A 12,649-nucleotide genomic window follows, 5' to 3' on the forward strand; every position below is an offset into this window, starting at 1 on the left:
GACTCACCACCGCCGCCCGCGGCCCGCCGCCATGGAGCGGGCTGCCCGCCCTGCGCGGGGCGGGGCCAGGGGGCGCCGGGCGGGCCGGGCGGCGGCGGCGGGGCTTTTTCCGCGCCGAGCAGCGCTCAGCTAAGCCAGGCTCGGGAAAACGTGGTCGGAGCGCAGCGAGTAGGTGGCGAAGCTGGTGGGTGGTGGCGATGCTGGGGTGTGGGCCGGGGCCGGGATGCGGGTGCGGCGGCGGGGCCGAACAAAGCGGGGAGGGGGGTGGGCCAGGCTGTGGCTCTCCAGGTCCGCGTGGCCGCTCGCGTCTCTCCCGGAGCAAGTCGGCTGAGGGGAGCAGGAGGGGAGCAGCGTCTCGCCCGGGGCGGGCCTGGCTGAGAGCGCCGCTCCCCCGGCTGCCCGCGGGGCTCCCGCAGGCCCGGCGGTCGGTCGGTCTCTCGGTCGGTGGCGGGGGCGGATGAGGGTGAGCCCCGGCCTTACCCGCGGGCCAGGCAGGAGAGAGTGGCCCGGCGCCAGCCCAGCGCCCGCCGCTTCCCCTGCCTGGGGGCAGAGCCATGGCTCAGGTGTTAGCTTTGCAGACCCTTACGGTAGCTAGCTTGTGCCTTTTCAGCCTGTCTCTGTGGAGAAGCTGTTAAAACAGAGGGCAGAAAGAAGGAAAACAAAGCAAGGCGCTGTAATTCCGAACTGCTCTCTGGTGACCCCATTGACCGGAAACACGGGGTCGGGAGCTGTATTTGGGTCTTCCAGAACAAAGCGTGTTAAACCCCGTCTGCCCTGACGGAAAGCGTGCTTGGGGCCTTGGCAGGCGCTGTGGCTGACTTTTGATAGCATGGAAAAGGCGGGCTGTGTCCTGTCTGTTCCCTCTGGGCTGGAGGATCGGGCTGGCCATCTGTAGTCCTTTACCCTGTAACTCACAGTTCTTCTTTCAGGTGTCTGCTTGCCAGGTGGGGTAGGTTTAGAACTAGCACACCGTGCCCTTCATGCTAAGGAACACGATGTGGCTATTGCTTATAGCGGTGGTGATGTGACTAATAGCTACAGGTGAATTAATAACTCAAGGGTCCCAGCTACACTCAGAGTAATTCAGCTGATTTTACAGCTTCATGCTGGGTTTTGGAAGATCAGAATGCTGGCCCAGTGTCAGGGCTTTCCAGCAGCTGCATCCAGGCCAGAAGCAATGGGAAGAGCGGTCTCAGCCTGCTTCCGTCTGTGGTAGCAGTATTTAGTAGGGGGATAGTGTCACACAGAAAATGTAATGGTGTATTTCAAATGTTTTTGGTTTTTTCATGTAGTCTGTATCTATATTTTCCTTCTCTTATTAGTCAGATAATTGTTGTTTAGCGTTATACATTGTAGAGGGGAACATTTTTAATGTGCATGTCCGCATTAGTATCATATGTCTTGTATGCATTCATGTACAAAAAATACTTCTTTGAATGCTTGACATTTTCTTTTGCAGTCATGTGATGTAGGAAACTGCTCTTTTCCTATCTTTAGGGAGCTGTTTTACATTGCTGATGTCTGTTTTGAACATGTGTTTTAATAGTGCTGTACTCATTGCTTTATAACAGTAGATAGCTACTAAATATGTGTTGTCTCCTGTGGTTTGCATATTTCAGGATCCAGTTGGTAACTAAAGACAGTTTAATTATTTGCTTTCTCCCATCTCAGAAGCTTTGGTATTATTTTTGGCACTATACCATTCATTTCTGTTGATGAGAATTGAGCCTCATTTCCAATAACTGTTGCTTTAAAAAGAAACCTGGTGGTTCTTATGGCAGTGGTGACACATGATGATATGAATTTATTCTCCTTAGATCCAGGCAGAATAAGTAAATCCAGGCTGGAATGGAGTAAAAAGTTGTTTTATTTATTGCTTTCTCTTATCAAAAGAAAAGCATTAAAACAACTGCATTTATGTCGGGCAAAATATTTTTGCCATTATTGCTGTACAGAGAGACATTGGTCATTTTTGGTAGCTTACATAGCTTTGGACCTTTTAGAGCCACTTTATTTCTTACTACTTGGTATATGTAAAGATCATTGTAGCATCACCTTTATATTTGCTGTCTCTGTCTTATGGTTTTTGGGTTTTTTTAATTGTGTTTTTTTCAGATACAATACTATAAAATAAGCTTCTTAAAATCTACAGAATATATTTTGCTAGATTATAAAAATGCTGTTGTTCTTTTCAAGAACTTGGGTTTTTATATTTCCTTACAGCTGAAACCTCATTTTATCTAAGCTTTCAGAGAAAATAATATCAAAGAGCAGAATAAAAATCTGTAATAAATTTTTAAAGCACTGCTGTGATTTCGTCCCCCCACCAGGATGAGATCATGCTCCGCAGGGAGATGCATGGCATCACTGCATTAGCTAAAGCAGGATGAGGCAATTCTTCGTGGCCTGTCAGAATCAGCACCATCCTCCTGAGAGCGTTGCTGTTACCCTGACCGGTGCTTTAGAGCACAGAACACCCTGCTGGCTCAAACACGGATTTGAGTGCCGAGCAACAAAAGAGAAATCTCTTTGTGGGTGTCTTCTGCTCTTTAAAGAGCGCAGGTGACCTGGTGCCTGAGGGTGCTCAGGAATTGGTGGATATTAAAAGGGAGTTACAGATTCTGTTCTGAAGATAAGCCATGTGCATTTCAAGTACTCAACATGTTATAAGCAGTTTTTCTGGACAATCCCTATTGCTTCTGTAAAGTCTCTCAGACAAGCTGCAGTTGTGATGAAGCAGAGTGCTGGAAGCTCTAACACTTCACTGAACAATTGAAAGTGTAGGCTGTGAACTAGGCTCCCAGAGGCCTTAGTAAGAAATATTTTTATGATACACTATTGCAAGTTGTGTTTGAAATTTTTCAAAAAGAAACTAATATAGTTTGTTGTAATTGTAGGTTTTGCTAGCTACTTCCAATTTCTTTGTTTCTTTGGTGCTGGATCAAGGACAGCAGTTTGAGAGCTTTAAATTTTAAAGTGTCAAAGACATAAGTCTTATTTTAAGGTCACTTAAATGTTGAATATCTCTCTTAGTGTTTGCATCCTGCCTTAGCATTTATGTTGTGAGAAGCATTCAGTGCTGTCAGGGTTCTGCAGTTTGCTTAGTTAAGGCTGCTGCTGTTCACAGTTTGGTTGATGTGAGTGCAGGAGAGCCCAATAACCACTCAGCCTCCCTCCAGGTTCCAAGGGCTCATCTGTTGGCCAGAGTGTGTTGGCCTTCCCTGTGCTTTGGCTGAGTCTTTAAGGGGCTCTTGCTGTGTGGCTCATGTGATAAACAGGAGCTGGCCACAGCTTATGGAGGCACATGTGTACTAGCTCACCCTCTCTCCTTCATGGACTTGCAGCCCTGGCACTGCAGAACTTGACTGTGCCAGGCACCTGGGGTCAGCAGCTGGGGTTGAGCAGAAGTTGGTTTCTGTGCTGACATGGCTGCACTGCTGTCTGTGCACCTGCTAGCTGGTTTTGATGATAGAGTTGCCACATGATGCTGTGCTTTTTTATTTGGTTTGGCTGTTTATTGCTGTTGTTAGCCAAAGGACAGATGAAGGAAGTTAATAATTTCCCTATCTCTTATTAATCCCAGCCACATTGAAGGATGTGGGCTGTGCTCGTGCACCCAGTTCTTCTCCAGGGCAAGGAAGAGTATGAGTGGCATCAGAATGGTGGGTCAGTCTGCTTGGATGTTTCCCTACAAACTCTGCTGAGGCTGAGAGCTCAGGAAAGCTGAGACCCAAACCAAAGGATATTGTAGTAGGGATGGTTGAAAAAGTCATAGAAACTCCTGAAGCTGGGCTGTGCAGGAGCAGAACTTTAAAGCATCCTTGTCAATGAGAGGTGTTCTTTTCAATTGCTGGGGATCAGAAGCCCTGCCCTTCAGTTAGAGCTGGGTGCACACACCAGTTGTCACTCTAGACTAGACTTTGCTGGCAGTGCTAATGTGCCCTGCTCTCTAGGGCATAGGGTTGGATCTCTGTCATGCCACAGGTCATAAATATTTGAATTGCCTTTTGGAGTTTCTTGCCTTTTTCTTCCCACAGGGTACTTCTAATGAATTAGACTTTGAAGTTAGGATGGATGAATCCACATCAAGAGGCTAGGCAGTCTAGTTCAGCATTGTAGATTTAGTTCCTACCCTATGATACTGTCTTTAAAGTAAATATCTAAAATATAATGATAAAGTGTATTTCAGACATTATATTTCTAAAATACTAAGCTTATTTTGTATTTTGGTCACTTGATTTTCAGGAAATTTCCTGTTTCTTGCATTACATAATACAGTTGTCAAGTCTGGAATAATTTGGTGGTGAAGAAGACTGAATTACATCAGTGTTCTGAAATAATATTCAGAGCAACACAGAAGATCTTTTGAAGCCACTAAAAATGTAAGTAAATGTCTTCCTAGAAACAGGTTAAGAATGCAGATTATACCTAACCAAATTGCTGCTTCTGGTGCATCAGTAATTGTTGCCACAGAAAGGGGTGTTTGTGTTGTACTAACAAGAGTACAGATACAAAGTTGAGACTTAATATAATAATAATAATAATAATATCATTATGTAAGGTGGCAAATATAGTTTGCCCCAAAGAACTTAAACCTTAAAAAAGGATCTTCATCATATCTGACCAGCAAATCTTGCTACTTGGTCTGGTTACTCATACCTTCTTATTCACCATAAATATATCTGCTGAAGTAAGTTTTTTTAAAATTCTTGCCTTGTAATGCCTTGTTTGACCTTTGTGAGGTCTTGGCACTACTAAGCAATTATTACTCTGTCCTATCTGGTGGTTTAAATTTGATGCATAATTGTTTTCTGACACTTGAGTTTAAGGCAACTTTTGGTAGTATGTTCCTTGAGTATACACAAAGTAACCATGGAGGAGGTTTAATGCTTTAAATTGATTTCTGATTTGGTATCCATTATCATTTATTGGCCTGTATTCTGATAAAAGTAAATAGCCCACAGCATAGAGGTCATTCCATCAAATGATTTAAGTTATATTGTCATGGTTTTATTTTACTACCATTGCAATTGCCTTCACATACACCAGTTAGAAAGGGATGCAGTGATGTTTCATTTGAAATGGAATGCAGAGAAATTACTCATTTCTCAAACTACTATGACCTAATTTCTAATCTGTGTTAGTCTTTGCACATATCTAATAACTTGTATTGCTTGATTTTTGGTTCTTAATTTCTAATGCATCTGGGGACATTACAATGTTTTAAGGATTGTTTTTGATTTGTTTCTCTCTTACCTTGCTTTTTGTAGATTTTTTGAATGATTTGGTCATAGGGATCTGCAGACTTTTTCCCAGAGCTCTTTTAGAAGGCAATAATGTTCTTCTTTCAAATATGAAATGTGTAGAGATTACTCAGAAAGCTTTCTTTTTTTGCCTACTAATATCCTAGGCTAAAATTATTCTGTGAACTCTCATAATACTTCTATTTTCTTGCATTTTCAAGCTGATAATTGAAAGCAATAATGACAGAAATGGGAGATGGACCACATCTGGGGGAAGATCAGGCAGATGCAAAATCTATTCCAGGTTTTAAAGGGTAAGTGAGGTACTTTTGGTTTAAGTCTTCAGTTGACGTCTGCTCAGCAGCTTATGTCTAAGGGATAATATATGCACAATCAATCCTTGATATCACTGAGCTAAGATTTTAAAGTTTAGCATGCTACCAATTACTTACCAAGAAGCTGTTGTGGCAAGGGTGTCTCAGGCTCGAGGAGTAACTGAGAGAGGCATCTCTGCTCCAGGGAGATGCTGCTGTGCAGCCTGCTGTGTGTGGAGGAGGACAAGTGACTTACAGCCAAACTTGCATGTGAGCCATGTTTTGGGATGCTGCATGCTCAGCTAGCCCCTACATGTTGAGGAAGACTTATGGCTCTCAGCCATTGTGTTGGCTGTCTCCCAAAGTCAGCTTCATCCAGGTGTAGCCATCACGCTGGCAGCTATTGCTTAAGCAGAAAGGAGCACACGTCTGCCACATCTCTTTAGATTTTGAATGTGGAAACTCAATGATAATAACTTCTGTTTAGAATTCAGAACAGATTTGTTTTCTCAGAGCTGACCTTTCCTCCAGGTACATAAATTTCAAAAGATGATAGTAAAAAGGCCCAACTGATTTCTTGTTGATACAGTAATTGGCATCCTTAAACTAAGTTTTCATAGTTTTCATATTCTCCTGCACAGAGGCATTACAATTTTAAACACAGTTCTTCCTTGATTCTTTTAATTTCAAACTTGTTGCAAGTTCCACAGAAGGTTGCTACAAATGCAACCTCACCAGTTCCATTGGGGTTGCTAAAATAGCCTATTGTTGTCATTATTTTGAAAAGAGAGATCAGAAATTAACACCTACATTTTGTCTGGTTTCTATGCAGAAAGAGCCTACCTGCTAGCAAGTCTATGGACTCTGGAATTCTGCCAGACTACAGTTACAGAATGGATTATCCAGAGATGGGGGAATGTGTAATAATAAACAATAAGAACTTCCAGCCACATACCAGTACCACTCACAAGTTTTTTTTACTTTTTTCCTTAATTTAGATAAATTTGTGCCGTGTGTTACTCTTCAAAATTAAATATGCAGACCAGTTTTGATTGCACTCTAAAATTAAGTCATGGGTGTGATTTATTTCAGTCCATTCTCCCAAATATGCATAAAGGGAATGCATTAGGGTGTAGCAGTAATGAGGAGGAAAACTGATCTGCAGTACAAGTCTCTCTTACCTTTTGTAAATGAAATTCTTATGTCCTTAAATAGGGGAGTAGATATAAAAATAAGATGCAGATAAATCTACAATAGGTACAGAGGGTGGGAGATGATATGCCCATGTAACAGTGCAATGTTGTCTCTGCTAGAGTGAATCTGGAATAATGGAATATTTCAGACTGATACAGCTATAAACAAGAAAAGTAATTTGGCTCAATCAGGCCATGCCATGTATATAATATGAAAAAATAACACATTTCTCTTGTGTACAGGGATGTCGTCCCGTTCAGGTACGGATGCAGATGCTGCAAGTATCAGAGAAGTTTTTATGAATTTGAAATACAAAGTAAAGATCAACAATGATCTTTCATGTGAGAACATTTTTAAACTATTGAAAAAGAGTAAGTTATTATATGTTGTGTGTACATTAAGTCAACTACTGTTTCCAAATACATCTCTTGCCCTCACATCTCTTCTTTCTGGGTTCTTTTAGATGCTTTTTCACACCTTCTGGTGATTTATTGCTAAGGATGACATGTACATCATAGTTTCTGTGTTTATTCATCTTAGCTGTCTCTCCATCCTTTGTGCCATGACTGTTGTATGCGTATCCTTTCTCATCTTCTAAAGAAGGATGGAAAAAAGGCTGAAACTTAAATGCAGACTGATTTATATTCTGATCCTGGGATCACTGAAGCTCTGTGAGTTGTACAGAAAGCTGCTAGATTGGGTGGAGGGGTTCTGTGTTTATTGCTTAATGGTGTGGCCCAAGGAGGGGTTCTGATTGAGGGACCAGAACTGCAGGTGTGTAGACTGAATTTTCTTTTGGATAAACACCCATTTTGCTTACCTTGTGAAACAAAACACCCTTCTTTCAAGTGAGAGCTTTATACTGCTGTGTCAGTCCTGCTGGCTTTGGACTTGGCTGCATCTAGACCCGTACATTAAATGGTATCAGTGCCCTGGGACACAGGCCATTCCAGTTAACTGGTGCAAGGTTCTCTGCCATGGCTGGGCCTCATGCCCACTAGTGCTCTCCCACACTGTTCCAGGTCATACTGAAACACTGAAAGTGTTCCAGTGATTATTCCCAGCAGCAGTTAGCCTGCAGTGATCCTGGTCTTGGGTTTTGTGTTTGGTTTTGTTTGGGATTTTCTTGTTTGTTTGTTTTTTAATGAAAGTGTTTGATAACATAGATGTAGGTCTTTAGTGCCAGTTAATAATTATGCCAGAAAATGTTCCCAGACATGGTTAATTCATTAGTATTGTTGTAGCTGGTCTGTTGAAAGTAGCTGAAAATGTGACTCTTCTAAATGCAGTGATTGTCCATAATTGTAGAAATGCCTGAGTGTACATCACTTGAGTAAAGTTGAAACAATTAATTTCTTCCAGAACAGAAATTTAGTGTTTTGTTAAGCACAAAACAGTAAGACTTCAGACTTAGGGACTGTTTTTATTTTTCATCTACAAACTCTTGCATCTTTTTGAGTTACCACTCATAATTTCTTTTGGATCCTTTCTTTTAACCTTGTTTTTATCTTTTCATAAATTTGAAAAAGTCATCTTGGTCCTCAAGTACATTTCCCACAATGTCAGGCAACAAAAGACATTGGAGAATATAGATCCTATGCTATTTGTGTACCACAACATAAAAAAAAGCATAAAACTACAAACACTTTATATCAAGCTTAAATCACTGTAAGTACAAAATTAAGAGTATTCAGAGATCTTTCTAGACCTCATCACAGGTAAAAAGTGAGGGAGAAGTGTAGTGCTAGAACCTGCAGGAGCAGCAACAGCCATGGTCACGCTACATTTAGTTCCCATGTAATCCAAGTAGTTGAAGCGTCCCCAGTTGGAAAGAGAGGAAGGACTTCTCCTTTCTTTCCCAAAACCCAGGGTGTTCCATCAGTCCAATCCTAGATCACAAGGCTGACCATTATAGCATGAATGAGCTGTATCATTCCAACTTGGAGACACTGTGGGAATACCCTTTTTGTCTCCTGACTATTCCTGGCCTAGCTCTGTGGCCATGTCTTGCAATGGGGAGGGTTGGCCCTTAATTTGGGGTTTCCTGTGCCCAACGTCCTGAAGTAAAGTAGGCAGGCTTCTTGTGTTCAGAAGTGAAAACTCTTTGGAGATTTCTAAACATGCTAATTAGCTCTTAAAAACTTCTATGACCTAGGAAGGATCAAATGCTCCAAATTTTTACAGAGTACAGGAAGTTAAGATAATTTTCTTTTTTTCTTTCAAGTTTCTGAAGAAGATCACAGCAAGCGAAGCAGTTTTGTTTGTGTCTTGCTGAGCCATGGTGATGAAGGATTGATCTATGGTACAGATGGGCCTCTTGAACTGAAAGCACTAACAAGCCTTTTCAGAGGTGACAGGTGCAGAAGCTTAGCAGGAAAACCCAAGCTCTTTTTCATTCAGGTGATGTACAGCTGAACAATGATGATCAAATCAGCCAGATAGTTAAAAAAAAATACCATTTCCCACTAATTATTAGTGCAAAAAGTTCATCTTTTCTAAAATAGATTTGAATGTAATTACTTTCAGAGTATGATTCTCTTCAGATCTAAAGTGGCATGATTTTCCCTGTTAGACAGGCTGTATTTATAACAGCTGGCACTGTGTTAATTCTATGTATTAAATAAAATATTAGGTAATATTTTAATGAGTTTCTGAGTGCACTTTTGAATGAATACTCAAATTGTGTAGTTGATTTAAATAAATGTTACTAGTTATCTTCTGAGTCTGTCTAATGAAAGTGTGACACATAAATTCTTGTTATTTTTGCAGTTTTTAATCATGATATAATTTTTAAGACACAAAATATCATTGTTTTTATAATGATCGCTGCCTTTACTTTTCTATTTTAACATTTTTTCCATTTTTCCAATAGGCTTGTAGAGGGACAGAATTAGATGCTGGTATTGAGACAGACAGTGGATCAGAAGAAACAATGTGTCAGAAAATACCTGTAGAGGCAGACTTCCTGTATGCCTACTCTACAGCTCCAGGTGAGGCACTGTGTCCATGTCAGCCTGTACTCATGCTGTGAATTACAGCTTGGAGTGGCACCCAGCCAGTGGGTGAATTCACTTGTGTGCAATGCCCTTTGGTCACTCTGGGTCAGCTGTCCTATTGTGTCCCCTCGCAGGCTCTTGCCCAGTCCCAGCCCCTCGGTGGCGCTGCTCCCAAATGTGCTGATAACGCCCCAAGGCACTGGGGTGATATCAGCACATTTCCAGCTGCCAGTGCAGAGCACAGCACTGTGAGAGCTGCTGTAGGAAAATGAACTCTTCCTCCTCAGCCAGACCAAATACAGTCCTTCATGGAAATAAATATTTACTTCCCTCAATCACTTTTTTAGTTTGACTTGATTTCTTGTTGAAGTACTTACTATTCTCAGTTCCTACAAAACCCTTACCAAACCCTGAATATATCCTTCTCACTAGCAAACCCTCAAATGTTCGTCTGCTGGAAATTCAGTTAATTGGAGTTGTGCAAACAATTTACAGCAAGAGGAAAAGATATTATTCTCAGAGAACAAAATAATCAGATGTGCAGAAGTGGATGATAAGTACCAGCATATTGCTTGTCTATTGACTGTATTTGTATTGCATCCTTAAGCAAAATTGGTAGTGGCAGAGCCCTTCATATGTCCTATTTCCACTTAGCAGAGGTAGGTTCAGTCTTTAATTCTGCACGCATTTGTGAAATTAATGACACTGAAACCCATTTTCCATCTGTACTGTCACCTCTTTGTGTACCCCATGAAAAGTAGTAAGTGATTAATGACTAAGATTGCTGCAGCAGAAGGTAACTTTCCTGACTTTTGATTTTCTTCCTACATAAGGTTTTCTTAGATTATAAAAGATGACAGGATTAGGAAAAAAAATTCAATTGGAATCTGTGGAGATTATAAAGTCTAAATGTTGTTGGTTGGTGGTTTTGAGTTATTTAAAATATTGGTTGCCATTGGAAACAGTGCACTGTTCTCCTAATTGCTGACCTGTCCTGTATCAAAGGCTGCTCCCTCTCATCACTTTGACATTGCTCTCTTCCACAGGCTATTACTCCTGGAGGAATGCAGTTCAAGGCTCGTGGTTTATTCAGTCACTGTGTGAAATGCTGAAGAAACATGCAGGGAAACTTGAACTCATGCAGATTTTAACTCGTGTCAATCGCAAAGTGGCAGAGTATGAGTCCTGCTCCACTCTACAGGATTTTAATGCAAAGAAACAGATTCCATGTATTGTCTCTATGCTCACCAAAGAATTTTATTTCCCTTCCTAAAATATTTTTTCAGTTCATGCTATTTATCTGCATTTTATATGCAATATTAGTACAAAATACCACTTTTAAATCTGAATAACTGTTCACTACTGTGTTTGGCACAATGAAGTGTCTCAAAGTTAGATATGTCTGTTGTTAGAGATAAAACATAGTATCTGTGGCCGTGTAGAAATGCAAAGCTCTTTAGCTTGCATTAAGTAGCTGAAGCAGATTTGAAAGTAGTGCTCTGAGTATTGCAGAAAATGAGGAAAGGGAGACTGAAGAAAGATCAGATCGTTTATTGGAGCGATTTGGTGCTACATTTCACTTTGCCGAAGGGGCACAGAAAATAAACAGCTCTTGTAAATAGTTTGGTTTCAAATCTTACCAAGAAGATTCAGAATGTCATTGCTGGTAATATGATGGTAGTGTCATCACACATTTCTTCTTAACTCAAGTTCTTAAAGTTTGGGTTAGTTTATAACCTAAACTATTTTTACACTTTTGGGCATAAACTGTGGAAAACAGCCATTTCATATTTTTGCATACAATTACGAAGCATGTCTAGAAGTACAGTCAGTTTTTCCTGATAATTTGTGATAATTTACTAACTTTGTGTATGGAATATTAGATAAAACAATTATATCAGCATGGAAGCTGTTTCAAAATAAATTTTGTATTCTGACCTTGAAGCTGAGTGCCCAAGGGAGCAGTCTTCCAAAATGTCTTTTTCTGCAGCTCCCTAAGGGTGAGCTGTTGGGGCATATTTGGAGCTATAAGAACTAGTGCAAAAGGAAGTCTGCATTCTGAGCAGTCTGCTTTCCTCTAGTTAGCCTTAAATGAGAATGGGTTGGCTCTGTGTATGTCACATGTAATCTGTGTGAAAACCTAGATTTGTGGTACTGGAGAAATTCCACTTCGTAAAGGTAATTCCATGTGTTAACAAATAGTAAATTTATATCTTGACTCTGAATTTTGTGAGACAGACTTTTACAAAATTGCAAAACATTTTTGCTGGTATTTCAACTTGCAGCAGTCTTTTTAAGATCAGTGGAAGACAGAATATGGAATTATTATAGGTGCTTGCGAAACAAGACTTGAAACCCTTTTAAAATTCTGTAGCAAAAACAATGCTGGAAAATTGATGTCCACTGCAAGAGGCATTTTGTATGTGTTTTTTTTTTTAATTAAATACTGTTTCCTGGATTGTATCATGCTTTTCTATGTGTGTTATTTGTTTAGGATTTGATAGCTTTTGCAGATTAGTTTTAACTTTATTTCTTTCCTTTCCTCAAATTACTATTGTCCTTTTTCTCCCCCATTGGCCTTACCACCTGAAATTGAAAAGAATCCCCTTTAAAGCATTGTATAGCCAGATGGTAGTGACTGAGACATGGGAAATGCAGGTTCAAAAGGGATGCAGGGGAGGCAATTTTAATGACTGCCAGCTGGATAGGAGCAATTCTGTCTCTCTCTTATAGAAATGTTCTCTGAGAGAGGGTAGGTCTATTTTAATTCCTTGAAATTTCACTTCTGGGCAGATTCTTGCCCATGCTCCTGTTACAAAATTAAATAGGCCTTCTCATAGGTTATGAATTACAACAAGCATTTGCAAGGTTTTATGTTGTAAATAACTAACAGGACTTCTCT

At 40.6% G+C, this 12,649-nt stretch overlaps 1 protein-coding gene across 2 annotated transcripts; it reads left to right on the forward strand.

Annotated features, from left to right (window-relative positions):
* The first annotated feature begins 35 nt into the window (after window positions 1–35).
* On the forward strand, window positions 36–12,210 carry CASP3 (caspase 3). 2 transcript variants are annotated; one of them, XM_064710549.1, is made up of 8 exons: window positions 36–168; window positions 4,246–4,382; window positions 5,465–5,557; window positions 6,390–6,514; window positions 6,994–7,122; window positions 8,976–9,151; window positions 9,624–9,741; window positions 10,794–12,210. In XM_064710549.1, exons 3-8 carry the CDS (start codon window positions 5,484–5,486, stop codon window positions 11,018–11,020), a joined length of 849 nt encoding a protein of 282 aa, XP_064566619.1. In that variant the 5' UTR covers window positions 36–168; window positions 4,246–4,382; window positions 5,465–5,483; the 3' UTR covers window positions 11,021–12,210. The 2 variants fall into 2 exon arrangements, with proteins under 2 accessions (XP_064566619.1, XP_064566618.1); XM_064710548.1 differs by having other exon boundaries at window positions 99–184.
* Window positions 12,211–12,649: the final 439 nt, after the last annotated feature.

The sequence above is a fragment of the Zonotrichia leucophrys genome, chromosome 4, assembly GCF_028769735.1.
Source record: "Zonotrichia leucophrys gambelii isolate GWCS_2022_RI chromosome 4, RI_Zleu_2.0, whole genome shotgun sequence".
In the NCBI taxonomy this organism is placed as follows: Eukaryota; Metazoa; Chordata; class Aves; order Passeriformes; family Passerellidae; genus Zonotrichia; species Zonotrichia leucophrys.

Coding starts and splice junctions, on each gene's coding strand:
- CASP3 (XM_064710549.1), top strand. CDS start 5,484: ATGACAGAAATGGGAGATGGACCACATCTGGGGGAAGATCAGGCAGAT. Junction 7,123..8,975: donor TTTTAAACTATTGAAAAAGA/GTAAGTTATTAT, acceptor TTTTCTTTCAAG/TTTCTGAAGAAGATCACAGC. Junction 9,742..10,793: donor TGCCTACTCTACAGCTCCAG/GTGAGGCACTGT, acceptor TCTCTTCCACAG/GCTATTACTCCTGGAGGAAT.